Here is a 26,315-nt window from a genome sequence, read left to right as displayed (position 1 = left end):
TCTGTGCTCTTAGTTCATTTTTAACTAACTTTTATTCCGTTAAAGTGCGCACTGGGATGGCGGCAGAAAGCTCAACTTCTGGAATAGCTGGACGACACTAAAATGTGTTACTCTCTCTCTCTCTTTCTCTCTCTCTCTCTCTCTCTCTCTCTCACTCTCTCTGTCTCTCTCTTTACTCAGAGCGTCGCGCTGTAAGCTTTTGGTCTATTAGACTTGCCGTAGTGCCCCAGTTTTGATGATGTCACGGTCTGTTTAAAGCGAAAGGCTGCATAACTTGCACCTTTTCTTCGTTACCATAACCCTGAAAGTCTCCCCAGCTGTCAGGTAGGCAAGTCTGCATAACAGAAATATTAATGTACGGAGTGTCATTATTTTAGTAATATTATTTCTTTAGTTAAAACGCCCCGTGGTTAACGGGCTAAGTTAGCAAGACATTTGTTTTTACTCCACCACCGTGATTGTTATCGTAGCTACGCTCTCACTGCTGAACATGCTAAAGCTAGAGAATCAGAAAATAAAACTCATGTCGCAGCAGTGGTTCGAACACTGTGAGAGAAACATCGACCTGCTACTCTATCAGTACATGAATTTATTTGCACTCCATAGCGTTATGTCGGAGGGTCAACAGGCTTTAGAGCTTAGTATTTAACATTTCACATTTCGTCACTAACTCACTTGTGTCTGAATGGGGACAGATCTTTGTAGCCTTGTTCCAGTATCTGGAAAGTGGAGGCTGCTGCAACACAATATTAACACGTACCATTATCTCTTCATATGGCTGTGATGAATACCCATAGTTGTGGAATGACATGTATAGCAGTCGCATTATTGTAAGGTTCACTTGTGCACAGATTATTTGCGTTAATAAGCATTCACCAAACAAGAGTACTGTCCTCTCTGGACTGTAAAGAGGTTCACTCTAAAAATAACCACATCAATATAAATGTAGCCCTACGAAGACAGGTTGCCTCATATGTTAATGCATATGCATATATTATGTCCTTTCTGTATTCAGACTAATCTGACTTGAACTTAAAATATTTTTTGCTAGAATGTGTATGAGAGTAAGTGATTTTTTTTCAGTTTTGACTGTCATCACCATCATCAACAACTGGACTGCATATTTAGTCTTAGACCCCGAAGAGCCATGCTCCGCTGCAGGAGGTGTCGGAAAGGCGTCATAGACTCGTCATCCTTGTCACTGGTTGGTAAAAACTTTGTGTATCCGATTTGGCAATTTCATGCTCAATTCTCATTTCTTGCATGCAAATCCCACCAAAAATGAAGAGATTATGTGCTAATGAAATCAGTCAGGATTTATTGCTGTCTTAATCATTGCTAAAAGCCTATAAAGTTGCTTGGAGTCATCAGGGTTGGGGAAAACTCAAAGATAACAGCTTGAGTTTGATTCATAAATAAAGATGGCCGGCTGTTAGCCTGGGTGAGACTGGGTCTGACGGGAACTGTCCTGATTGACTGTTTGTCTTTGATGTTGAAGCAGTTGGAGGCCACAGACGAAACCTCAGCTGCTGTTTGCAACATTTGGCACGTGAATGTTGACATGTTGCCAGAGTGGATACTGACCTCAGTTCACCAGGTAAGTGTGTCAGCTTAGAAATGAAATGCGTGAAAAGTAATCTAATGATCATTATCCTTTGTCAATTAAACAACTGAATTTTTGATACACTGATTTATTAATCAAGAAATTTATAAACCAAATTTTCTATTTTATCACAAAAAATGTCGATGTATTTAACATTTTACTTTGTAACAAAACCAAACTGTATGAAGATGTATGTGTGTTCTGTGTCTGTGGTTTGCCTGTAGGCTCAGTGGACTGTAGGAAAGCTGTACTGCCAGAACTGTACAGCTCGTTTGGGTGGCTTCAACTTCATTAACCACAGTGACTGTCCCTGTGGCCTGGACGCCACTGTACACCTCAGCAAAAGCCGCGTGGATCGTGACCACAAACATTGTGTTCTTATCGTCCAGCCGAGGAGGACGAGGCTTACAAAGGAACAGGCTGGTCTGCTGACAAATGGCTCTCAGAACAAAGATGGGAGGCCTGAAGCTAACAGGACTGAACTGGGCAGTTTACATCTTAACTGTGCTGCTGTCATGTCTCACAGCAGCACTGCAGAGGCCTCAGATTCACTGGCTGACAGTGAAAACACCCATTCATTTTCTTTCAGCCCTTTGTACTGCATCTCTCATAGGAGGCGGTGCAGTTTGGAAGATGATGCCAACGTCAGGTCATCTTGTTTTTGCTCTGCAGGCCCCAATTACAAGTCTGCTGTTGAGATGAGGAGGGCAGGGGCAGATGAGTCCACACGGTCACTGATGCTGTGTCCCACGAGTCAGCAGTTTGACACTGTTGGTGACGCCTCTGTCAACGCTGTCGCCTGCCATTCATTTGTTTCTGAAAGATCACGGTCACCTCTGCATCAACAGTTTCTGCAAACTGTGGAGGACACAGAGTCTTCTCAGGAGTCCACTGCTGTCCATGAGGGGGTTTGTGACTCAGCACCGTCCCTCAGAGCGAGATCCATCTCTGACAGTGTGGCTGAACAGGACGAGGAACTGCTGGTATGCACTGTAAATAAAAAAAATAATAAGCAATCTTTTTAATAACATTGCGCCATATTTGCGTATGTTATTCTCTTTATTTCCCTTGTATTTTCATGGGATTTGTTGACAATTAGAAACATGTAGAATTTGGGTGTTCTGGTGGCAATACTGTCACTATCTTTACATAATACAGGTCAGTGCTGAAAAAAGTAATTAAAAATGCTGCTAATGTGCCCCTATAATCAGAATAAGAAAGAAAACAAAGAAAAATGAACAACAACAGTGACTGACGTTGGGATTCTCTGCGTTTGTGTATGTATTTTATTCTCAGCCTCAAGCCTTCATGACCTCCTTGGCCTCGAACAGATTGAGCAAAAGAGAGAAGAACCGTCTGAAAGGTCTTCGGAGGAAACAGAGGAGGAGAGAGCGATGGCTGCACAGTCAGCTGGAGCAGGTAAGAACAGAAGCAGAGATCACGCTCACATTGTGCACAGTCTAATACCCTCCACTGAATAAGAAATTGCAATCACAGCTCTTTTACAGTCTCATCAAATCAAAGCCTTCGCAGTTTTTAAATATTTTTTCTGTTCCTTAGAAAGTTCATGAGTTACTCAGGGGAGTATGTCAATAACATTTAACAAACATTTAAAATTAAGGACAGGATGCAATTTTCGTATGTGAACGTATGTGAACATTGAAAATGAACATTATTTGAAGGGTTGTAGATCAAAGTATGGTAATATTACTTTTAAAGATATTTACCCACTAGAGGAACAAACACACAAACAAATCAGGAACATTTTTGAGATGAAGAGTAATGATTTTAAACATTACCATTTCACTACATTAGCAAATTATTAAAATCTCAGCGGAGCAAAAGAGATTTGTATGTTTGCACAATATGTGTCCAGGCTGAGCGTGGGAGCAGTTCGCTGTTGGGCGATGAGGAAGAGGAGGACAGAGAGGGCCTCACCTGCGCCGTGTGTCTCGATGTCTACTTCAGCCCGTACAGCTGTCAGCCCTGCGGTCACATCTTCTGTGAGCCGTGTCTCCGCACAATCGCCAAGAACCGACCGACGAGCACCCCCTGCCCGCTGTGCCGAACCCTCATCTCACACACCAACTTCCACAAAGGTGAGCGTCCCACACAAATATCTGACGTATTGTGCTTCTCCTACCTGGTACTTGTGTTAATTCAAAAGTATAGAGACAGAAAAACCATTCAAATTACAATATTGATTATTATAAACAAAAAATGGCAAACACTTGCTGGTTCCAGCTTCTCCAGTGTTTGTTGTTTGTTGTTTTTCTTCATTGTTTGTTTTATTTCATTATAAATTGATCATCTTTGAGTTTCTGAACAAACAAGCTATTCAAAGACGACAGTAGTAATGGCACATTGTCTTCAACCATGTGATTCAAATAGTAACTGTAGGTGCTGCTCTCATCCTTCCTCAGAGCTCGATCAGACAGCTAAGACCTTCTTCCAGAAAGTTTACTGCGCCCGCAAGCAGAACTTCCAGAGCGCTTCGTGTGCGAAATGGCCTCTACCCAGCTGCAAACGCTTCCGTACCTTCTGGGGTGAGAAAGTGTTTGAGTTAAACATTGGCACATGTTTTTTCCTTTTGCCTGACAAAGCAGTGACAGTGAAGTCTTTGGATTGTCTCGAGTAAGCAGTATGCTTTTCCTGAAAATATGGGACTTTTTTTCACCACTAGATGTTCAGAAAGTGTGTCTCTGTCTTTCTGACCACATTTTCACCCTGACCTCGTGTTGTTTCCTGAACTCACTTACCAAGAAAGCACATTTTGCTGTTTTTCTTTGTCCTCAGTTTAGTGGTAATAAAAAATGTTATCTTTACTGCAGTTGACAGTTCAGGCCTACAAACAGTAAAACAGCTAGATAGATAAACATTACTGCAGAGTGTACTTACTATATGTCAAATATTCTACAGAACACTACAAATGTTCTGCACTGCAGCTAGCAACAATAATAATAATTTTTAAAAAAATAAGGACGCATCACTGAAAAAACATCTCTTACATTACTTGGTATCAAAGACTATGGCAGATGGGGGATGAAAATCATTTAATGAAACTGAAATTTTGTTTTCTGTTTGTCTATGTTTCATTTTTGAAAATTCAGAAATACTACCGAAATTAAAGGTGTGTTGAAAACTGCTATTACGTTATATTTTCTGACCGGCAGACAATATGCGACCTAAACTGGAATATTAAACCAGTGTAAGGATAAACTGTGCTGAACCACTTTGAACAGAGATGCTAATTGTGTCTGTCTAACTTCAGGAGAGCAGAGACGTGCAGTGATGGCAGGGAGACGCTGGCATTTCGCCCATGGAGGTTTCACAATGGACACTTTGGACCTCACTGACATGCGCAGCTGGCTCTTTGACATTGGACTGGTCATCGTCTACATCCACTCGGTCAACTGGATCCTGGCTCTCCTGTTCCTCTGTTTCCTCGTGTATTATTTCTTCTTTTGAAAAACTGAGCAGCACTCAAAAGTGTGCTGTGCAGTTTTTTCCTTCTTCATGTTTTACTGGTTTCACTAGCTAGATAGAGCCACAGATCATACCTGCTCTTTGATAGATTAAGTATCTCAGAAATAGCAGATGTGGTCATGACATACATTAAGGGCAGGATTCTCAACATTTCCATAAATAGCTGGAAAAGTTTATAATGTTGTTAAACTGACTGCAAGCTAGCTTTAAACCTTTAATGATGGTTTGAACAGCGCTGCTTTGGAGTGCCCTGATATTGCGTACAAAAATAATGAGCAAGGTGAAAATATGGAAAAATACCACTGCCTGAAGCAGAGTGGTGTTTTCTTTCCTTATGTTGGACATCAGGAGTTCCTCATCAAAAATGTGCTGTTTGGTTGTGAAAACTTTGATTTATGGTTGAACAGTTTTGTTTATCAGACAAAAGGAGAGGGGAAAAGGCAGATAGGCTGGAAATGAGGGAATTTAGCTAGTGTGTCTCGGTTCAAAGTTTATAAATAGGCTTTTTCCAGTCTTTATGCTAAGCTAGGCTAACCACATCCTGATTACAGCTCTGTACCAAATACACAGAAATAAGATCTGTTTAATGGCAGGTTTCAAGTAAATTTCTAAAGGAAAGCAAAGAAGTTTATTACCTTAAATAATTAATTATCTGTCAAGCTTTGCACAAGTGAGATGTTCAGAAACTAATCAGTACTTTCCATAAAAAAAAAACAAAAACACTTGAGCAATAAATGCACACAAAACCTTTAGTGAGTGTCGGCGACCTTTTGTTGTTTTGACGTTCTGGTGTCATTAGAGGAAGTTCAGTCATTGTCTACTGGCTTTCAGTGAAATGATATAGATTTAAGATGAAATTTGAAGTAAGATTCATTAAAAAAACAAAAAAACAAAACAGATTCACAGATGGTGAAAACAGTCATGTCAGTGTGGTGCCTTTGCTTAGCCTTAAGTATTAGCTCTCTGGCACAGACTCTTGCACAGCCTGTATTCACATGAAGTCGGAAAGAAAATAAATTTTAAAATCATTTCAGTGAATGCTATGTCGCTACATCTGTTTCTTTAAGGAACAAGATTTTCACTGTTCGGACTATGTGGAGTTCAACTGTCTTACTTAAAAAAGACAGTTTTAAAAAGCAAAATTATAAAGGCAAGAAGGTGTGTCACTTGAATTAATACATCTATGTTTTGTCTTGTTTGTTTATTGGAATTTATAGGGTCTCATTCTGATTCAGCATTTCGACCTGCCTTAATTGTGTTATACTGGAGGAAAAAAAGGTGTCTTGTTTTTTATTTTTGTTTTTTTGCTCTGGTTCAGTCTTTCTAAGTTGTATTTTGTTTGCTTGATAGCTCAACATTAAAGGTGAAAACAGATCAGTAAATTAATGGAAACGGTTTAAGAAATAAAAACAACCCCATATTCTATATAAAAAAATAGAAACTATAATAGAAAATAAAACATTTAATTTAACAAACTGATATAGCCAGTTTTCCTATTTCTTTCTACATTTAGAAAAAACAAAAACTTACAGCCACTTGTTGCATGTAAGCTATTAATAAAAATCTAATACAGTACAGTAGCAATACCGTAGAAGTGTATGGATATTTCCTTACACCCTATAGCGTCAGTTAACTCGTAAAAAATGTCTTCAAGGCTGTAAAAGCATCTCCTGTGCATTACAATGCTACACAGTAGAGACCCTGTTTGTTTTTGTGGGCCACTGTTGCTCGTAAACGGTTAATTGTCAGCCGGTGAGTGACGACGCGTTTCGCCGTTGGCTCCTTCTGAATCCTCCTCACGCGTGAGCGCGCGGCGGAAGACGGAGGAGCCTCCCTCTCGGCCTTCAGGAGGGGCTGAAGGTGACTCTCCTCTCGGCTGGGATGCAGAGGATGCTGCTGGGGCTCCGTCCGGCCCGCCACACGGTCCCGCTGCGGGAATAACGACCTGCGAGGGGACTCACAACATACACGAACCCCGCGAGCCTGCTGCGTTTAAGGACGTGGGGGGTGGCTCGTTTTCTTTTTAATACAGGACTCAGCAGCTATCAGAAAAGAGGGAGAGGAGGAGGTATTTCTCTCTCTCTCTCTCTCTCTCTCTCTCTCTCTGTCTGCGTCTGGCTGGGCTCCGGTGGTGGGTGTGCATGCATGTGTTCTGCACCGTACGGGCGGAAAAAGCGCCCAAGGTCTGCGGGGATCATTTTTCCTATCAAAGTGGCGCAGACCGAGCCGGAGCGTCGAGAGAGCACGGAGGGGGCCGTGGACGGCAGCAGGATGGTGAGTGCTGGAACACCGAGAATAACCTCTGTTAATGATCGTAAGAGGTCCGTGTTCAGCTTCAGCGGAGCTCTGCACCAAAGGACATGCTGGTATTTCATAGAAAGAAGCGATTTTTTTTATCACGAGCAGGTGCAGCAATGGTGCAAAAGGGACTAAGGATATTAAAGGCTAGATTTTTTTTATTATTGTAGTCTTACTCGCTTTTGAAGATGATCTCGATTTTTTTTCCAAGCTTATCAAATAATCGGTGGTTGTTTATTCTCCAGACTGTCCAGGAATTCAACACCCTCGTTGCGCTGTACCGGGAGCAGGTCATTTCCGTCGGGGAGATCTCAGCCGACTGTCCCTCTCTGCGGGCTCAGATGCACCACACTCGGACCAAAGGATGCTCCATGGCCCGGGCTGCGCACCAGGACCTGGCTATCATCTCTGTATCAGGGTGATTTTTCATCTTTTTTAAGTCTGCTTGTCCCAGCCATTCTTCTAATGAGATAAGAGGACATAAAAAGTGTGAAAGCAAAAAGCCGAATAACCAACAAAATTTAAAATGACCTGTTTTAACTTGAGCCACCATGTCCACAGACATCCACATTACTTTTGTTATCATAAGGGAAACAACATCCAAAATAATTTTGAAATGATTTGCTGAGTTGGATTTGCGTGGTAGTGCAGTACCCCACTAATGTAATGTAACTTTGGCAAAAGTTCATAGTGTCTGATTTGACTTGGTCAGCATGACTATAAAGTCAACATGCTTCTTCTGTGTTTAGCTGATTGTTTCTCGCTCTCTTTATTTTCTTTCCTCCTTGTAATCTTCTCTTCTTCCTTCTCCTCCTCTTCACACTACAGTCCAGAGGACGGGGAGATCCACCCTGAGATCTGTCGGCTCTTCATCCAGCTGCAGTGCTGCCTGGAGATGTTCATAACGGAGATGCTCAAATCCATGTGCCTGCTGGGGGTGCTGCAGCTGCACAGAAAAAGTACCATCACCACAAAAAAGGGAAAAAAGACACCACTATATACAGAACATGTCAAGCAAAGGAAATACAAGAATGCAACACTTGTAGTGCATTGTGACGGTTGTGCGTTCACAAACACACAGTGCTTTTTGATGCACCAACAAAACAAAGATGTGACTAATAATGAAGTATAGGTCCTGGTGTCTTATGGATACTCTTGACTAGTTATATTCTGGAGGTTGACTGATGGGCTTATGATGCATTATGACTACCTATACTCACCTGTATACAACTCAACAATCAGCTGCAGGGAACAATCATGTTTGACAACAGTCCTTGCAGTATCTTAATAATTACTTATGAAGCAGCGTAGACCCTTTTAAACACTCGAAAATGACGATGAAACCTTATGATGAAGTCTGCATTATTATAGATGCATCAATATGGATTTGACAGATACAAACAGTCATAACTTGTGATACTGCAAAAAAATCTCACGTACTTTCATGTACTGTTGCAGCTGTGTTTTCTACAGCCATACCATCAAAATGTAACTAAAATGCACTAAACCTCTACTTAAATCTGACATATGCACATTCTGTCTGGCTGTCAGCTGGTACCTGAGAAGATGAGGCTTAAGTTCTCACACGGCTGAAACAGCAGAGGGCAGCAGAGAGCTGATAGTATGGTCTTCTGGGGGCATGGACTCTTATTTTCAAACAGGAAACATAAAATTAAAACAAGACTTAATTAGATTTGGAGATGAGACTATTTCTGTTACATTTACAGATGAAATTAAAACTTAATGATTTGATTGTGGTATATTTCAGGATTTTTTTTTTCAGCCTGACATGTGGCCTGACACATTTGACACTTTCAAATGATTCCCTTTGCGAATACTTTTTATTCTTGTGTGAATTATAAGCTCACTAAAACGCTGACTCAGAGGAAGCAATCACAACATGATGGTATGTTCGTGATACTGATCTCCAGACAGATGTCCTTGTGAATGTGTATGAGTTGTGCCTCACAGCTGCTGTCTCTGTGTGGACCTGAAGGAACGGACTCTGAGCCGAAGGTGGACTTCAGGATGGATGAGAGCTCAGACGTCCCCATCCTGGAAGACCGATCCTCCTCCCCCACTGACTTTCTGCAGGAGCAGTGGCTGGTGGGAACCGATATTGAAAACATAGAGAGGTATGCCAACTGATGCTCCACTCCACACTCCACACTGTTTCTTGATGCAGCCCGTTTTTCTACTGTTTTGAATTCATAATAATTCATCCAAACTTTCAGTAACTATCTGCGTCTCACTGTTTCCACAGAGATATGCGAGAGATGCGAAACCTCCTCAGCAAACTCAGGGACACCATGCCATTGCCACTGAAAAACCAAGGCATGTAATGTTTGTGATAGATGACTCTGATAGCATCATTAGAGTAGCAGTTCAGAGACGCAATTTTTTTAAAAAGGTAATCATTTGCCACAGGTGACAAATCAATATAATATCTAGTTTGATAAAACCACAAAATGAAGTAAAGAAGACACCAATAGAAAAAAGGAAAAAAGTGAAAATGAAATAAAAAGACTGAATCATAGAATAACATCCACATAACTGTTCCCGACTCACAGACGTGAATAAACTATGACGTGGACACTGCAGGTGGGAACAGGATGATGCTGGACTTTTTCTCTTTGTGATAAAAACACAGATCTTGTTGACATGATGAGGCCTGATCGCAAAGTGTTTGTTTGTTCCAGATGACAGCAGCTTGTTGAATCTGACTCCACACCCACTGATCAGACAGAGGAAGAGACGCTTCCCTGGACTCTGCTGCATGGTGTCTGGCTAAGAGTCTGAAGGCAGCACAGTTCAAGCACACACAGGAAAGGACTTTTATTTTATCATATCTTGTGATGTATATTAAGTAAGAAATTCATTAATACTATTTCATCTATTCTTTATTTAGTTTCAGTTCTGTTCATATTATCTGAAATTATATCTTCCTTAATGTTTACTTTGTTTTGCTGCTTGGTCATTTGGTTTGGGTTTGGGCTGTTTTGTCACATAAACCTTCAGGCTTAGATTGAGTTTGGTTATTTTCTAATGTATTTTTTCAGAAATATTTCATACAATGCCCAGAGGAGAGAGGGAAACAGTGAAGCAAATAGTCGGTAATGGATAAAATAAAATAAAGCAGAAATGTACAGCTCTTGAATTTGTGAGTACCATTTGGGTTCCGCTGGGTGGACCATAAAAGACACAGGCAGGGGCCGACTTTGTGTATCACTTTTAGGCACTTGCAGAAAACTTTTTAAGATGAGGCATCTTTGCATTTTTTTTTCTTTTTTCTTACATCTCCTTCCTTATCTTTCTCTGTTGTACCACTTCAGATAATGAAATAATATATAAAACTTGTACATATTCAGGCTATGCACTGGCATTTTTAGTTTTCAGCTGTCTTGCTGTGCTTGTGTCACACCTTTATGTCTGAATGTGTCACAGTGTGAGGCAGTTTAGTCCCAACAACCTGCTGATGTGTTGATGTATCAGAGCATCATTCAGTAGAGGTTCTTGCCAGGTGAGTCTCCACTTGGCTGTGTGCTGTGAAACCTCATAGACGAAGCCATTCATCTACACTGTTAGGACGCATATGCTCGACTGACCTGTAATTGTGACGGCTCTTTTCCTACAGGAAGAAAAGTAAAATGTAAGAAAATCCATCCATAAAGCTAATTAATGATTATATCTCTCTAGCTGTTATGTCTGTACAAAAACAAAATGCTAAAACGACAAGTTGGAAGTATATTTTGTCGTTTTTACATTTCAGATTTTGTACAACCCGACGGTTCTCAATTTATTCAAATGTGTATGTGTGTGTTTAATAAAAGTAAACTTCATAGCAAAATAAGTAAAAGCTGCTAGGATACTTTGACAGAACTTTGCTTTTTGCATTGAGGGAGGATTTTTTTCTAATCATTTGGAACTGAAGATCAGATCATCTAGAATCGCCTGCTGACCAACACTTTAGTCCATAGCTGGAAAACTTTGAAAACTATTGGCTGTATATGGTGATTTCATGAAATTTGGTGTGTATATTCACGGTCCTCAGAGGATGAATGCTAATAATTGTACCGACATTACCAACATCGACAGCCATCATCTTCCATTTTCAAAATATAAAAAGATAACAGTGATATCTTTCAAATACCTAAGTGAGTGAACGTACTGCAAAAAACCCTTTGATTTTACAACCTCATGACCTTTCTTACACCACCCTCAGAACAGATTTTGAGCATAAAGTTGAAAGTAATACTACTACGAGATGCAAGAAAAAGTCATGACATTTAGAAAATGAAGTTGTAAATTCTGAGATACTTCTTATAATGCTGTCAGTAAACAGGTGACGGTATGTGATCTAACCTACCCAGTCCACTCTCACTGCTGTCAATAGCTGAATCATCAATATGTTGTTTTTTCTTACCAGCACTTCTGTTATTTTGGGGTGTAATGCTCGTTACTGCCTCTAGGGGACAAGAGAAGAACATGTTCTACTTTCAGCTTGACTTTTCCATCACGCAGGCTTTACCAATGCTCCACACAGAAACAGCAGAAGTGAAAAAGCCACACACAGACACAAAGAAATTGAAATCCACTCACAAAGTTTTTAATCTGAAGCATAGAGTCATTTTCCCACTGAGTGTAGTGTCATTTGTAAATTTGTGTTTGTGAAGATTTTTTTTTTCTTCAATGTATTCTCAAATGGTGATGTCTAAATTGCTGAATTTTTTCTTTTGGCGTGTACATGACTAAGAGTAGGCCATGTGTAGTTAGTGTGTCCTGCAATGTAGAGAATTCACAGCTAGACCTATGTACAGCTTTGGACATTTTATAATGTGAATAAAGTTTTATATTTAAAAAAAAATGTTTCATTTCTAAAATTGTTTTCAAGCAACACCGCATCAAACAAAATAACAATATTTTATTCAGTGAGTGTAATACAAAAAGCCAAAAAGTTCCAAACATTAACTGGGAAACAACATATATTTTTTAGTTGCATGCACAGTTTTGTTTCTGTTTTACACAGTAGGCTGAACTCTATGTGCCTTTTACAACATGGACCAGTTTCAACTTTGTTAGTGTCAGATTGCACAAATACTTGGATACTTGCTGAGAAAAGTTCTCCCCCCCCCTCGGTATCTCTAACTGTCAGGTCTCAAACACAGAACATCTGGTTTTCCTCTCTGCAGCTGGGAAACTCCAGAGCTCTTCCCGTAACAATCAGGAACAAGAGGGTTATGTAAGAACTTTATGTGCTGCTGTGTATTCTGATTATTGTTGTTATTAACAACATTTATTTTGTTTGAGATGTTTCTGAGCACAGATTGGGCAATGTAAGTAAAAAACAAAAAAAAAAAAAAAAAAAAAGGTGTCCCATGAGAAATCCCAGGGAGAGGTTTTATTTTGCTGCTGGCCACTCAGGCTTAAACCTCAAGACAGATTCAGCTCTGCCTGCAGTGCAGAGTCAGCTTAGTGGGAGGACTGTGAACTGCCCAAAAATACAGTCAGACACCAGAGCTACTAAAGTAGGCTTTAATAACTGACTAAGAGGACATCAAGTACATGCGGTGAGTCAGATTTTGCTTGTTTTGTTTTTTTTTTAAATACATGTTAACTAAGTTGCAGAGAACTTAGCTTTGAATATCCCTACTTCAAACTGCACCATGACCCTTTGGTGTTTTGTAAATTTATTAATTTATTCTTTTTCTTTTGGGTATTTTCTTATTATGAAATGTGCTAAAACTAGCTTGTTTACATAAAAGGCATTTTATGTGCATCAAAATATATTTAGTCTAAATGCAATACATGTAGTATTGCAGAAATCAAATCACTTTAATATGCTATATAAGAATATGTTTGGAAAGGAATATTGCAAATGCTGGAAGCTGAGCTGTAGTGCTGCAGCTTTTTGAACTACTCTGAGTGACAGTAGATTGTAGGGCTTGTAGGGCTTTGTAAGGCTGTTCCTCTGGAGAATATGTGTGAACATCAAGCCTTCCTTGGATTTTAGGTAGATATCTGAGATGTTTAGTAGGGAGTAAGTGTTGTTTGACTATCCTATTTACAATGCTAATATGTTATAGTGTTTATTCAAAGTACAATTTATGTTCAAGGAACAAAACTTAAAATGACATAAATACTGAATTTTAGACATCTATTGATTCTGTCCTGTTTATCAAATTATTTTCAGAGGAGGTGAAACCAGTTTGAACTTTCCTGATGGCTCCTTTCGGTCGGTTGGTCCTGCTGCTACAGCTCCTCAGCTGCATATCAGCTGGTCTGGCCTGCTTTTGTGAGCACTACCCCTGGGGATCCTGGTCTGCCTGCTCCAGAACCTGCAACCACGGTACACAGCACAGACAGAGGTGAGATGGGGAAACTGCACAGGCATAAGTTAGACCTGGTATATACACAGATGGGACACAGGAGAGACACAGCACATACACAGACAGGACGCCTCAGTCAAAGATGAAACAATCTGTACCCAAGCGAGGCAGCACAGAAACAGGTGGGACGATGCTAACCCAAGTGATGCAGTGCAGACACAGATGAGGCTCAGCATAGACATGTGGGCTTTTGAGGCTAGAAAGAGGAGGAGGAGGCTGTAGTATTCTTCAGTATGAATTTTGCAAACTGAAACTGCTATGAAAACAGAGCCACTGCAGTTGTGAAATACTGCAATCAAGAGTTATTTATTTATTTCACATACTGTTTCAGTTATTGCTGTGAAATACGATTACCTAATGCACATGATGCCAACAGCTGCTGTAAGTAAAAGTGATTTTTTTTTTTTTTTTTTTTTGACAGGAACTTTCGGTATGATGATTATTACTGGAAGAACAGCTGCCATCAGCTGTGTAAGGGACACGACAGCAGAGCTTGTAACGAGCAGAGCTGTCCCATCAACTGCCTGCTGACAGACTTTGGGCCTTGGTCGGAATGCTCACCCTGCGCCAAGAAACAGGCAAGAAAACAGAAATCACACTGCAGCATATTCCCCTTCGCAGTTCTGTCTTATTTCTATGTTAGTTCTCAAAAGCTTTTGAGTATGTAGTGCACTCTGACAGCAAAAGTGACAAAATTGGGGATATTCAAGGCAGACATTTGCTGTTGATGGACGAGGCTATCCAGTACACAAATAGAGGAGCTGCTTACAGATAGAAAACAAATTTGCAGGTAGAAAATAATTTGCAGATGGTGTTGAGAGAGCACCAGGAACATATTAGGAAACAAAAATATGAAGTATTTAATCTTGGAAAAACTTTTTGCTAATGTTTTTCTTATCTAAACCTAACCAGTCAGATTGTGAACTCTGAACATAAGTGTCAAAGTCCTGTGCTTTTATGCCCAACTTTCCTGCAACACCATGGGAACCATGGGAAAGTTAATTCATACTATGTAAATATGTAAAATGTTATATATGACTAAGCACAAAAAAGAACCTGCCCTTTTTTTACATGCACTGTCAATTATATTTTCTAAATTTTGTTTCCAATATACATGGCCCAGTTAGTTCCAGATTTTGTTCTTTGTCTTTGTCACATTTAATGAAAATGTTGCTCATAAAAGAGCTTCCCCCCCCCCCATTAGCCCATTCCCATCAGCCTTAAAAAACATGTATAATTTGTCTCTTTAGAACCTTCCTGGAAACAGTTCTGAGAACACATCTTAAGTAGGCTGCCAGCAAATAAAGTGAGAGATTCTCAAAAAAATTGGAAACGTTGTGTGTTCTAAAATAACACCAAATATTAGTTGTGTCTGATTCCCTTCTGATGATATTATATTAGCATATTTGCTAGTTACACAATTTAGGCACTGGTTGTGAACTAGTCAGACACTAATTTTCTGAGAAACATTTTGAGCAAAGTTTCTTTCTATTCTTTCTAATATATCTATTTTGTTTACTGCAAGAAAAAGTCTCTCTGTACTTGTTTCTCCTGTTTTTTCTTTTAAATCACTTTTCATAGTGACCATTTTCAATGCATGGTTACATACATCATAAATGATTTTTAATTAAATGAATTAGAATCAAATCAGTCTCTCTCCCCTTGTTGCCACAGTTTCGGACGCGGTCTGTCCAGAGGCCATCCCAGTTTGGTGGGTCGGCCTGCAGTCCGGAGCTGACAGAGGAGAGACCCTGTTACCCCTCCACAGAGTGCAAGTTACCCACCATTGACTGCAGAGATGACTTTAAGTGTGACAATGGTCAGTAGTGTTTTACATAACACAAATGTGCAATACTCAAAATATGATGTTGTTTTTATTTGGAAAAGCAGTTCTTGGAAATCAAAACTCTTTTCAGTGGTGGGCTCACTTCTTTAATCTCCGATCTGCTGTCACAACACACGCTCAGATGAAGACACACAGACCAATGTTTTTTTTGCTTACAAATCATCCTTTCTGCTGCAGGACGCTGCATCAACTCGACACTGACATGCAACAGGCAAAACGACTGTGGAGATAACTCTGATGAGAGAGACTGTGTTGACTTCAAAATTGTGTGTCCGGCAGAGAAGAGAGTGGCCCCCGGGGCTGACCTGGTGGGAAATGGGTAAGCTAAAGGTTAAAATGTTAAAAGGTCCACATTTTTCCCTGTTGTGTTCATAGACTACATTCCTTCCTGCCAAGTGCTCTTCATTGTGCTTCAACTGTTTTTTTTCCTCTGAAACCCACTCTACTCTCTCTGATTGGATGGCTTTGTTGGTTGGGTTGGTTAGCTTTATGTTTAATGCTGGTCAGGTTAACAATATCATAGTGAATCAGTCAGAGGCATAGTAAGGTGGGTCTAAAATAACACATGCAGTGATGCATATAAATAATGCATTGCTACGATTTTGTCTTTATTATAAAATAAAGATGAGGGGTAACTTTCTTACTGGTTTGTGTTCAAAGGTTTGATGCTCTAGCAGAGGAGCCGAGGGGAGCGGTACTGGACAACATGTTTATGGGAGGAATTTGCAACTTGAAGAGACCTCGGAGCACGCTGCTCTACCACCGCATCCCCCACAACTTTGAGAGCTTTGACATTAAGGTCATATTATTTTTTTTCTTTAGGTTTATATGAATTTACAGCACCTCTGTAAAGCTAGCCAGGTTCCAGACTTCTCAATCCCCTGCCCACATCTCATACTTGCTCAGTGATTCAAAAATACATCTTGTGTTGTGCTCACTGACAGCTGTTTTGGGCATAGGAGAAACACCTGACCAGAGCTTTGTAGAGAGGATTAAAATGGGGATGTCATCTTGTTGGGGATGAGCCAGCAAAATAATGACAGAAAAATGGCCACAAAAACTTTATAACACAATAACTTTACATTAATGTCAGCCTGGGTTCCTCAAGGGCAACACAATTGTCAGCATGAGACGATGACTCAATAGAACTGAAAATAACATCTGTCCAGGTGAACAACCCAATGTCTGAATGTCATTCGGCAGAACAAATGCTGTATTTTTTTGGCAACAATTTCCTCTCATGTTAGCACAGCAGAAAGCTCCTCTGTGGGCAATACCAGCCAACAGAAATTCTAAAAGTAGTAAGCTTTCATAACGTTAAATGGGACTAGTAACACCTATTCATTCCAAAAACCAAACTCTTAAACTGGCATACTGGCATATCATTGTTAAAAAAAAGCCCTCAACTTATGCCAAAACAGAAATCATCTTATACAAAGACAATGTTGGGCTGAAAGGATGAAGTGAAACAAAATGCCAGTGCCTTTAACATAATAATTTGATAAATCTTCATCAGTGGTTTGCATAGCGTCTCTTTTCCGCTTTGGCTTTACCACCACAGATGAATGAATGAACAGATGATTTCTGGAAAAGTACAGTTTTGTTTTTGATATCACTGCACTTGTTATTATAAATGTTAATTTACAGATGTGGTTCTGGTTGTAAAGGTTGGAGTGCTGGAGGACTTCAGCACCGAGCCCCAGCCACTGCACAGCGAGTCCATTGATGTGAAGAGCTCTTCTTCGTCTGAAAGCAGTGACGGACATCAAGGAAGCTTTTTCCTCCCCTTCATTTTCTTCCCCATTTTCTTCTACAATGGGAGGTATAGGACGCAAATCACCTCCAACAACGAGGCTTTTGAAGCTTCAAAAAAAATTGTGAGCTACTCAAACAACAACACACTCACATTTGTAGTCACACTGTGAAGCCATTCACTGACACAATGTATCCCAAATTTCTTAACATAATCTCCCTAACATAAAAAAGTGAGGACCAGATAAAATGTGGTCTTCACAAAGACAAATACAAGAGCAAGCACATGCATGCACATATATTTTTGCATGCACGCAACTCGCTGATTCCCACTATACTCTTCTACATCAGGCTACCCCCAATAAGTCCCTAAAGCCTCCCCAGCTAATTCAGAATGCTGCTGCATGTGCACTGACAAAAACTAGTATTAGAAAACCTTTCTCTTGTACTGGCTTCTCTACACTGGCTTCCCATAAAATTCAGAATAGACTTAGAATTATTCTCTCATTCTCTCATCCAAAGCCCTAAATGGTCAAGCGCCATCTTATCGCAAAGACGCAAAGAGCACCTTATTATCCAACTAGAATTCTATTCTCCCAGGATGCAGCGGTTCCTAGGGTCAGCAAAAGTAGAACCAGAACCAGAGTCTTTAGTTATCAAGCTCCATTCTTATGGAATCATCTTCCAGCTTCAGTCTGGGAGACAGACATCCTCTTTACAGTCAAGAGTAGTCTTAAAACCCTGTTTTTTGATAAAGCTTATAGTTAGGGCTGGCTTAGACTGGCTCCTAGTTGTGCTGCTATAGGCTTAGACTGCCAGGGGAACTCCCATGATGCACTGAGCTTCTTTCTCTTCCTCTAACTCTCCTTCCACACATATTCATGTCCCATCACTGCATGTCACTAACTTCACTTCTTCCCCGGAGTCTTTATGCTTTCTTGTCTCTCAGGTTCCCAAGAGTCCCCTGCTGTGGTCCTGCTTGACACAGACAACTGTTATTACCACCTGTTATATTTCTGCATTATAATTATCACTGCTATTACTATTACTACTATTATCAAAATTATTATTGTTAATACTGTCATTATCATTCCGCCCACATTGAGACGGAATCTGCTCTGAGGTTTCTGCCTTCTAAAAGGAAGTTTTTTTGGGGGGGGTGGTGGTTGTTGGGTCTCTCTAAAAATCAAATTAAAGAGTTTGGGCTAGACCTGCTGTAATGAGACAACTGTTGTGATTTGGCGCTATATAAAAAAAATGCATTTGAATTGAAAATTCTTTATTTCCATTTCCCAAGGACTCCAAGTTTTTCCGGGTGCACCAGGTTCTGCCAGTTTCCAAATTCAAGGTGAGGGAGCCAGAAGACCTTGTCCTGTCTCAGCCTTTCCTCCAGTTCCTTCATGCTCTCCCTCTCGAGTACAACTATGCCCTCTACAGGGACATCTTCCAGCGCTTTGGGACACACTACTACAGCTCAGGGGTACTGGGAGGTATCTATGACCTGTTGTACCAGTACAGCCGAGAGGAACTCACAAGTTCAGGTACAGCAATACAGCACTCTGCCATCATAGCCTCCTTCTGGCTGCATCTCTATCACTTCAACAACACTCTTGACTTGGCTCAGCTTTTGCTACAACACAATGCAGTGTCATCCACCAAGACACTTTCCCGAAACAAATACATGGGCAAAGCATGTATTTGGCAATTTGGCAAGTGACTAACTAGATTTACTAGACCAAGGTGGCATTTTACTTGCTCCAGGAAAGCAGGAAGTCCTTCTTGTTGAGCAGCTGTTATAACATGAGCATGCATTACGCTGCTGTTTACCTTGTTATATTTTTTTATAATTTGAAACAATAGAGAGAAAGAGTAAAAAATCTTGGGTTTTTATAATGTGAATGTAACATATTCAATGTGCCTGGAAAATTCATGGATGATCTGTTGAACTTCTCTACCTAACATTAATTAGATATCAACTCTAGATAGAGTTAAATTTGCAGTTAGACATTTCTACAAGAATTTGGTTCTGGCTCTGGTTTTGTTAAGTCAAATAATGTTCCCTGAAACTTCAAAGATGATTCTTTAGAGGTTTGAAATTTTCAAGTGCAATTAGTTCCAAATGCGTGGACTGACATGAAACAAAAGAACTTGAGGAAAATGTAGTTTACCTCTCATATTTAAATATGACCTATACACTGGAAAAAGACCACACATGTAGTGCAAAATAATGTTTTGTTGTTGGTTCCTTTGTTTCTGCATGATGTTGCTCTACACTCTCCAACAGGTCAGACAGAAGAGCACATCACAGGCTGCCTGAGGCGAGACACCACCTGGAGCATCATCCTTTACAGTGAACATAGCAGTGTGACCCGATGCTCTGACGACAGGATGACTGAGAAATATCACGGTTTCAAGCACAAACTGACTATGAAATGATCATATTATCACCTTGTTCTTTCCTTCAATCACTCCTTAAACATTTCTTTTGCACAGGTTCATACATTCAGGCAGCTGAGAAATCTTTCTCTATGGTGAGTGGAGGTCGAACCAGAGAGGCAGCAGCTTTGGCCTGGGAGAGGCAGGGCCCAGCTCCGGACCGAACTTCCTACAAGAACTGGGCCAAGTCTGTTCTTGACAACCCTGTTGTGGCTGAGAGCAAGGTTAAGTCAAGCACCATCCTCCCACCATCCCATATTCAAAAAACAAAAATCAAAGTTATAAGTCTACAATAAGCTAATGTTGCATTTATGCATTTGTACGTTTGTCCAGGCGCTTCCTATCATAGATCTGGTTCGGGGGATCCCATGTGCTGCCACAAAGAGGAGACACCTGAGGAAGGCCCTGCTGCAGTACCTGGATGAATTTGATACCTGCAAATGTGCTCCCTGCCCCAACAACGCCAGGCCAGTTCTCTCTGGCACAGAGTGCAAATGTGTTTGCCAAACAGGCACATTTGGAACTAACTGTGAAAAACGAGCTCCTGACTACACTTCAGGTACAGCTGGACTGCTGCAGAATACAATACAATAAAAGTACAGTGGGCTCCAGAAATCCCCCACACATCTCCTGGATAATTTGGCAATAATATAGGTTTATGACCTATATTATATTATATCATGACCTTCAGATTTAATTATTTGAACTTTGTTTCTGAGAAGCCAGATTTTATCCATCCCTTTGTGATGATGGTGAATATATACTCATGAGCCTTTGCTATGGAGAAATTCTAGTCAGTAACTGGAATTAGTGTTGTAGCATATACAAAAGACTTTGTCCTTGTTGCAGCTGGAAGCAGAACACAACACCAGAGTTGCTGGAATAATTCTAAACTGACCGAGCCTGAGATAGTGGTTTTATAGCATGTTTTATATCAATAACATGATAGCAGCTCTCTGGGGATGTACTTGGGCACAGCACTGGTCTGAACTACTTAACTACTATGAGACAAATGTGAGGTCTTGACTTGATGAAGAGTCAGAGGATCACCTCGGTGATTACTATTCATCCTGAGAGCAGCATGAATTTCTGTACCAGATTTCGTGGCAATCAGAATCATAGCTTTTAAGACATTTCAGCCAAAGCCAAAAATGTCAACATCACAGAGATACGTGAAGAAAAGTCAGAGATTCAACATAGTCGATAGGATTCACCCTCTGGGGACCATGAATGTCTGCATAAATAGTTAATAGTTGTGAATCTATTTATGGAACAGCCTGGTGGACTGAAAGACCAACAGGACAACTGTTGCGTTAAGCTATGATATAACTCCATGCTACATACATAGGATACTAATTCTAACAAGGTTTGGTTCTAAACACACTTGAAATATGGTTTGATGTATAATATACACAGAGGCAGTGGATGGTTACTGGAGCTGCTGGGGGCCGTGGAGTAGTTGTGGAGCGTCAATGAAGAGACATCGAACGAGGAGTTGTGATAACCCTGCTCCCCTTAGAGGAGGCAAACCCTGCACGGACGCAAGCAGGCAAGAGGATCCATGTCACATCTCCATCTTCCAAAGGTATGATGGATTGTTACCAAAGTGTTCACATTTTTTAATATTAACATTGTTTTTACACTGATGTCTGCAGCCACTGATGTCTTGATGCTGCGATTGACATTTGAACTCAATTTTACAAAGTGTGGGTTGTCTTTTGTCCTCACACAGTGCGTATGTGTATGACTTTGGACTTACTGGATGTTCTGGTTTATGTTTTTGTGGCCAGACAGGAGACCTGTGACAACGATAACGATTTCACTGTGGGCTGGAGAGACGAGCTGCCTCCTGGTGTGCAGGGCTGTCTTCGGCCACAGAAGCCAGCCTACAGCTTCCTCCGGGTAAAAATTAATGCTCCATTCAATCTGTACTCATAAGTCGTGTTCCGAGTTGCTGTCCGACTCCTGAAGCCGGAAGCGACAAATAGAACGCCCTCGAAGTTGGAATTCCAACTCGTCAACATGGTCGTTTGCAGAGGACACAGAGTTTCCAAACCAACTAACAAGCATATAAACATGCAATAAAGGCTGTATTTTCAACAATTTATTATATATATGTATTTTTTAATAATTACAACTGTGTTATATTGTTATTTATTATCTGTTTATATACTTGTGTCCAGTTATGGATTCTTTGCTTGAGGAATGAAGAAGACTAATCAGCACAGCTTCATTATAGTGTGTCATGAACAATCTATTAATTGTTTCTATACTGCTCATAAGTGTTAATAGAGTGGGTATTTTGTCTGAAGAGTGCCACTTTTTGAAAATATTTTGTCAGTATTTGACTAAATAAATGTATTAATATTGAAACTCAAAGCCAAAAGAGATAAGGTATAATTAAATTAGTCATTTAATGATCCTTTTTTTTTAAACTTATATGTCTGCCTGTCTTAGTTGATTTGGTAGAATAAATTTATCTCAAATCGCATAATATATCATAGGATAAACACTATTAAAACTAAAGAAATATTATTAGTTTTTATTTGTCTCCTTCGTAACTTTTTTGCATTTATTAACCTCCTCCTCTTACAGAAATCAAAGCAGTATTATAACTTTGGTGAGGATGAGGAGTTCCAGTGCTTCACTGGATTTGACCTGGAGGGTTTTCAGTTCATCAACTGTCTTCCTGATGGGACTTGGAGTCAGCCGAATGGAAGATGCGTCAGTAAGTCTCTTTTCTCACCAGACAAGTGAACAATGATCGAAGAACTGTGGCAGTTTATTAAAGAGGTCTCTTCAGTTTCTTCTGATGTCATCATCTGCACACACAATTAACTGTTAAGATTAACTTTCTATGTCTGGACGTGATATCTACATTAGGTTCAAATCTGTCCCCCTGTACCTTTAGGGAAAGTATGCCTTCCTCCTGAAATCCCTGACAGCATGGTGCTGGTCCCCAGCAAAGATGAGTACAAAGTAGGGGAATCATTGGGATTAAACTGTAAGGAGACTCGCCTTTTTCCACTGCCAAAAGGCTTCTACAAATGCGGCAACAGTCTTACCTGGGAGCCTCCATTGCCTGCTGACCTGCGCTGCTCTGATGGTACAGTAGATTGTTACTTTTAACTTCCCATCTCATATCCAATACTTCTGGTACTGTTCATTGAGGTGTGTGGCAGAAGAGCACAAAATCTTCAAGAAAGGGACATCCCCATGGTTCTTATGACATTAGATGAATACACACAGTCAAATGTCTTGGTTCATACTGCCTTTCATCAGAGCAAACGCATATTTGTGACTCTTAATTAATATGTTAACATTGACATTATTTATTTTGATAAGCTTTTTAAACCAAAATAATCCTATAACCTTGGTGTTGTGCCACTGATTATAACAGTCACACAATCACAGATTTCAAAGGGACCGTTCACTCAAAAATACATGCTTTTTCTCATACTTGGAAAAAAGTTCCATTATATTCAAGAGAAAGCAGACATCACTACAGGTGATATTTCCAAAAGTCTGCATCTTACAACAAAATAATCTAGTGGTTAAATAACACTACAAGTGAGAGGAAAAATATCTAGTTGTGATTTGGGGTCAACTTTCCCTTTAATGTATTTTTTCATGTAAATCTAGATCCAGGTCACATTTGCTGTGACAACTTCCCAACATGTCAGCTATTCAGTCAATGTCAAGTCATTGTGATTCTCCTGAAACTTAATCGAATTGAATATGTTGTACCAAACAGATGCATTCTTTAAGGACGAGGCTTTAAGAATGAGTTGTTTTGCACATCTTTTTCCAGATCTCTGAATCTAATAGGGAGCATCACACTTCCACTTCCCTGCCCTTTGCAATGTGAGGCACTCAGGACAGTCTCCCACTCAGTAGACGAGACAAAGTTTTGCATGAAAAATACTTTGTATATAGGAAAAAAAAGCAAAGGCATCTCTTGTTTCTATGCATTTCCTGTAGAGGAGCCGTTTGTGCCCGATGGTCAGTGTCGTCCAGGTGAGATACGACAAGGCTCTCAGTGTGTCTGTATTCAACGAGAGAGCTGCCTGTGAGTTCTTTTTAGGAATTCTTTTATAGTAATTTTTCATTACATATTTTGTTGTGTAAGTTATTCTCATGTGTTTGTACCCACTTGTGGTGAGTCTTAATCATAAAACATTCCACGTGATGATACTGAATACATGTGGTGTTTAATATGTGAAAGCACCGGCAGATGAACATGTGTGTGTTTGTGCAGTTCACAACCGGAGAATCTCTGTATCCTGAATGTTGACATCGGTGCTGCCGTGCCAATGTCCCTGTGCTCCTTCCATGCTGGGCGTTGCCACCATGATCCGCTCTTCTTTGTTAGCGAGGGTGCGTGTGATGCAGCTGATTCAGCCAAAGTGGAGTGGGCCAAGTTCAGAGCCGCAATGTCCACAAAGAGCTCTGTTCAGGAACCCTGCGATCTCGATACCTGTTACGAGTGGGAGACCTGCTCTGGTGAGTTTGTCTGACATGAATCAATTTTTACGTTTGGTTTGCCATTTGATGCAGTTTAGCTTTTAATAATTGAATAATTTGAACTGAAATCTGTTCTCAGCCTCTAAGAAGTGTGAATGCAAAGCTGCTCGGGACTGCGCCAGAGTTGAAAAGCACATGTTCTGTGTGAAGCTCACCAGGACCCAGAGGACTCGAAGTTTGGACCTTTGTTCTATGGCCGCCCTCAAATGTGCTAGCTATCAGTTTGAGATTGTCAATGAAGGGGTTTGTGAGTCCAGATGATCCTCCTAAATCTTCCCTGTGCAGTTTAAACTCAAGCTCTGAATTCATCTAACAGTAGTATGTTTAGAAATATTCAAACACTGCTGGAAAGAGTAAAATGATAACATGGTTTAAAACACACTAACAGTCAACTAGAAAATTGTTGTTTCTTTTTCAGCTGCATGGTGCACTAGAACCAGTAAGTTAGAGACATTAGCACATCTTTTACTATGTTATTATTTTAAAAAATCAGATCATATTGAAGGAAAACTAGACTGGAAAGCAGCTGTACTGGGGTTCAAGCACTCTACGCAACTCAGAACCATAGACAACTTATGGGTGTGAAAAGTGAAGCCAATGCTGAAGTGCCTTTAACCTGCATTCTTTCTAATGGCCAGCAGAGGGTGACTGCACTTTTCAAGCTCAAGTGCTGTGACTACTGTGTTATAGACAAACCACTGCTAAAGAATGTCCTCAGGTTCTCAGTCAGAGTCAATCATAATAGAGGCGTTGCAGTGTATGTTCTCCCCAACTCCACCACATTATTCAAACATTCACCATGCAAATGAGAACTTATTTTGTTGTGTATGTTTGGATTTTCACCAAATTTGGGACGACAATACTAGATTACAGGATTATTGGATCTGATACCAAAATGCCCCTTAATGTCAGATTTGTGCCAAATTTGGTGACATTTCCACATGGGGATGTTCATATCATATTTGTGACATCTGGAGAATGGATTGGTGACCTGAAGCTAAAAAATATTATTGAATATTGAAAAGTGTGTGATGGCATAATCTATTATTGGAATACATACAGAATTTAAAACTTAAATCTTGGAGTACAAACTGGATAAACATACAAGATTTGGTGACATTTGAACGACTATTTGACATTAATTAATAGAAAAAATATGTTGCAGTGCCGAATGTGTTGGCTTTGTAATAATTCTGGCTTTAAAAATCTGAAGCACATTGAGGGTTCTACACATATGTGTATATGCCATTTGGAGATTTTATTGGTGACATGTTTTTCCAAAACATTGCACCATACAAACAAAAATCAACACAGAACAATAATATCATTTCATTGGTTTTTTTTTTTGTATATTTTGACACCAAATTTATCAAAAGTGTGTTTCACATATTTTGCAAAACAGTTTTTGTTTCTGCACTCCTATTTAGCAGGCTAATAACAAAGACAATTTCGTGACAGCAGAGAAGTCTTGTGGTTACTGCAGAAAGAAAGCACACTCACATACACAACACACTCACATAACATATATTTTCCAGTCAAGACTGTGATGTTGAAAATTGTTTTTAACCTGAACTGCTCTTATTTTAAGCATGTTTCACTGACTCACTCCCTAATACAATAAATCAAACCATATGTTTATTGCTGACCCAATGTGACCTTTTTTTTTTTTTTAGCAAAGGCAACAGACATCAGTCAGTGATGTCTAATTACAGGCATAGAGTGGAATATTTACACTTGTTTAACATGCTTCACATGTAATAATAAAAACATAATAATATACCATGGTCTGTTTTTTGTGATGGAGATTTTCACTGCATCTACTGCACGCATGTAAATTAAATTCAGATATACTACAACCAGTCTAAAGCTGTATTAAGGATTTTATTTGCAAATGAGAAAGATTCCTTCCTTTGATTAAATAGCATAAAAAACAAAATGTGACACTTGAATTGAGTGAAGACAGATTACACTCTCACTGCACAGC

At 39.9% G+C, this 26,315-nt stretch overlaps 3 protein-coding genes across 7 annotated transcripts; all 3 read left to right on the top strand.

Annotated features, from left to right (window-relative positions):
- The first annotated feature begins 187 nt into the window (after positions 1-187).
- On the top strand, positions 188-6,127 carry rnf180b (ring finger protein 180b). 5 transcript variants are annotated; one of them, XM_046374823.1, is made up of 10 exons: positions 190-324; positions 857-862; positions 1,083-1,204; positions 1,499-1,597; positions 1,828-2,373; positions 2,452-2,586; positions 2,900-3,022; positions 3,480-3,702; positions 4,027-4,149; positions 4,875-6,127. In XM_046374823.1, exons 3-10 carry the CDS (start codon positions 1,148-1,150, stop codon positions 5,069-5,071), a joined length of 1,503 nt encoding a protein of 500 aa, XP_046230779.1. In that variant the 5' UTR covers positions 190-324; positions 857-862; positions 1,083-1,147; the 3' UTR covers positions 5,072-6,127. The 5 variants fall into 5 exon arrangements, with proteins under 5 accessions (XP_046230778.1, XP_046230776.1, XP_046230779.1 ...); XM_046374821.1 differs by having other exon boundaries at positions 1,502-1,597; positions 1,828-2,586; XM_046374819.1 differs by having other exon boundaries at positions 1,828-2,586.
- Positions 6,128-6,558: 431 nt separating this feature from the next.
- Positions 6,559-12,222, top strand: LOC124051446 (regulator of G-protein signaling 7-binding protein B-like). The gene is made up of 6 exons (XM_046374824.1): positions 6,559-7,363; positions 7,633-7,805; positions 8,216-8,346; positions 9,384-9,522; positions 9,651-9,721; positions 10,087-12,222. Exons 1-6 carry the CDS (start codon positions 7,235-7,237, stop codon positions 10,176-10,178), a joined length of 735 nt encoding a protein of 244 aa, XP_046230780.1. The 5' UTR covers positions 6,559-7,234; the 3' UTR covers positions 10,179-12,222.
- Positions 12,223-12,783: 561 nt separating this feature from the next.
- LOC124051443 (complement component C6-like) lies at positions 12,784-26,110 on the top strand. The gene is made up of 18 exons (XM_046374818.1): positions 12,784-12,954; positions 13,578-13,752; positions 14,195-14,351; positions 15,448-15,592; positions 15,797-15,938; positions 16,280-16,418; positions 17,287-17,496; positions 18,669-18,912; positions 19,656-19,778; positions 19,865-20,031; positions 20,141-20,366; positions 21,224-21,392; positions 21,598-21,709; positions 22,403-22,535; positions 22,719-22,913; positions 23,789-23,876; positions 24,066-24,310; positions 24,411-26,110. The coding sequence occupies exons 2-18, from the start codon at positions 13,607-13,609 to the stop codon at positions 24,590-24,592; spliced, it is 2,823 nt and encodes a 940-aa protein (XP_046230774.1). The 5' UTR covers positions 12,784-12,954; positions 13,578-13,606; the 3' UTR covers positions 24,593-26,110.
- The last annotated feature ends 205 nt before the right edge of the window (positions 26,111-26,315 follow it).

Source organism: Scatophagus argus, chromosome 20 (genome assembly GCF_020382885.2).
Source record: "Scatophagus argus isolate fScaArg1 chromosome 20, fScaArg1.pri, whole genome shotgun sequence".
NCBI classification, from domain to species: domain Eukaryota; kingdom Metazoa; phylum Chordata; class Actinopteri; family Scatophagidae; genus Scatophagus; species Scatophagus argus.
Note: the sequence above shows the minus strand (reverse complement) of the source record. Positions and strands in the feature narration are given on the sequence as shown.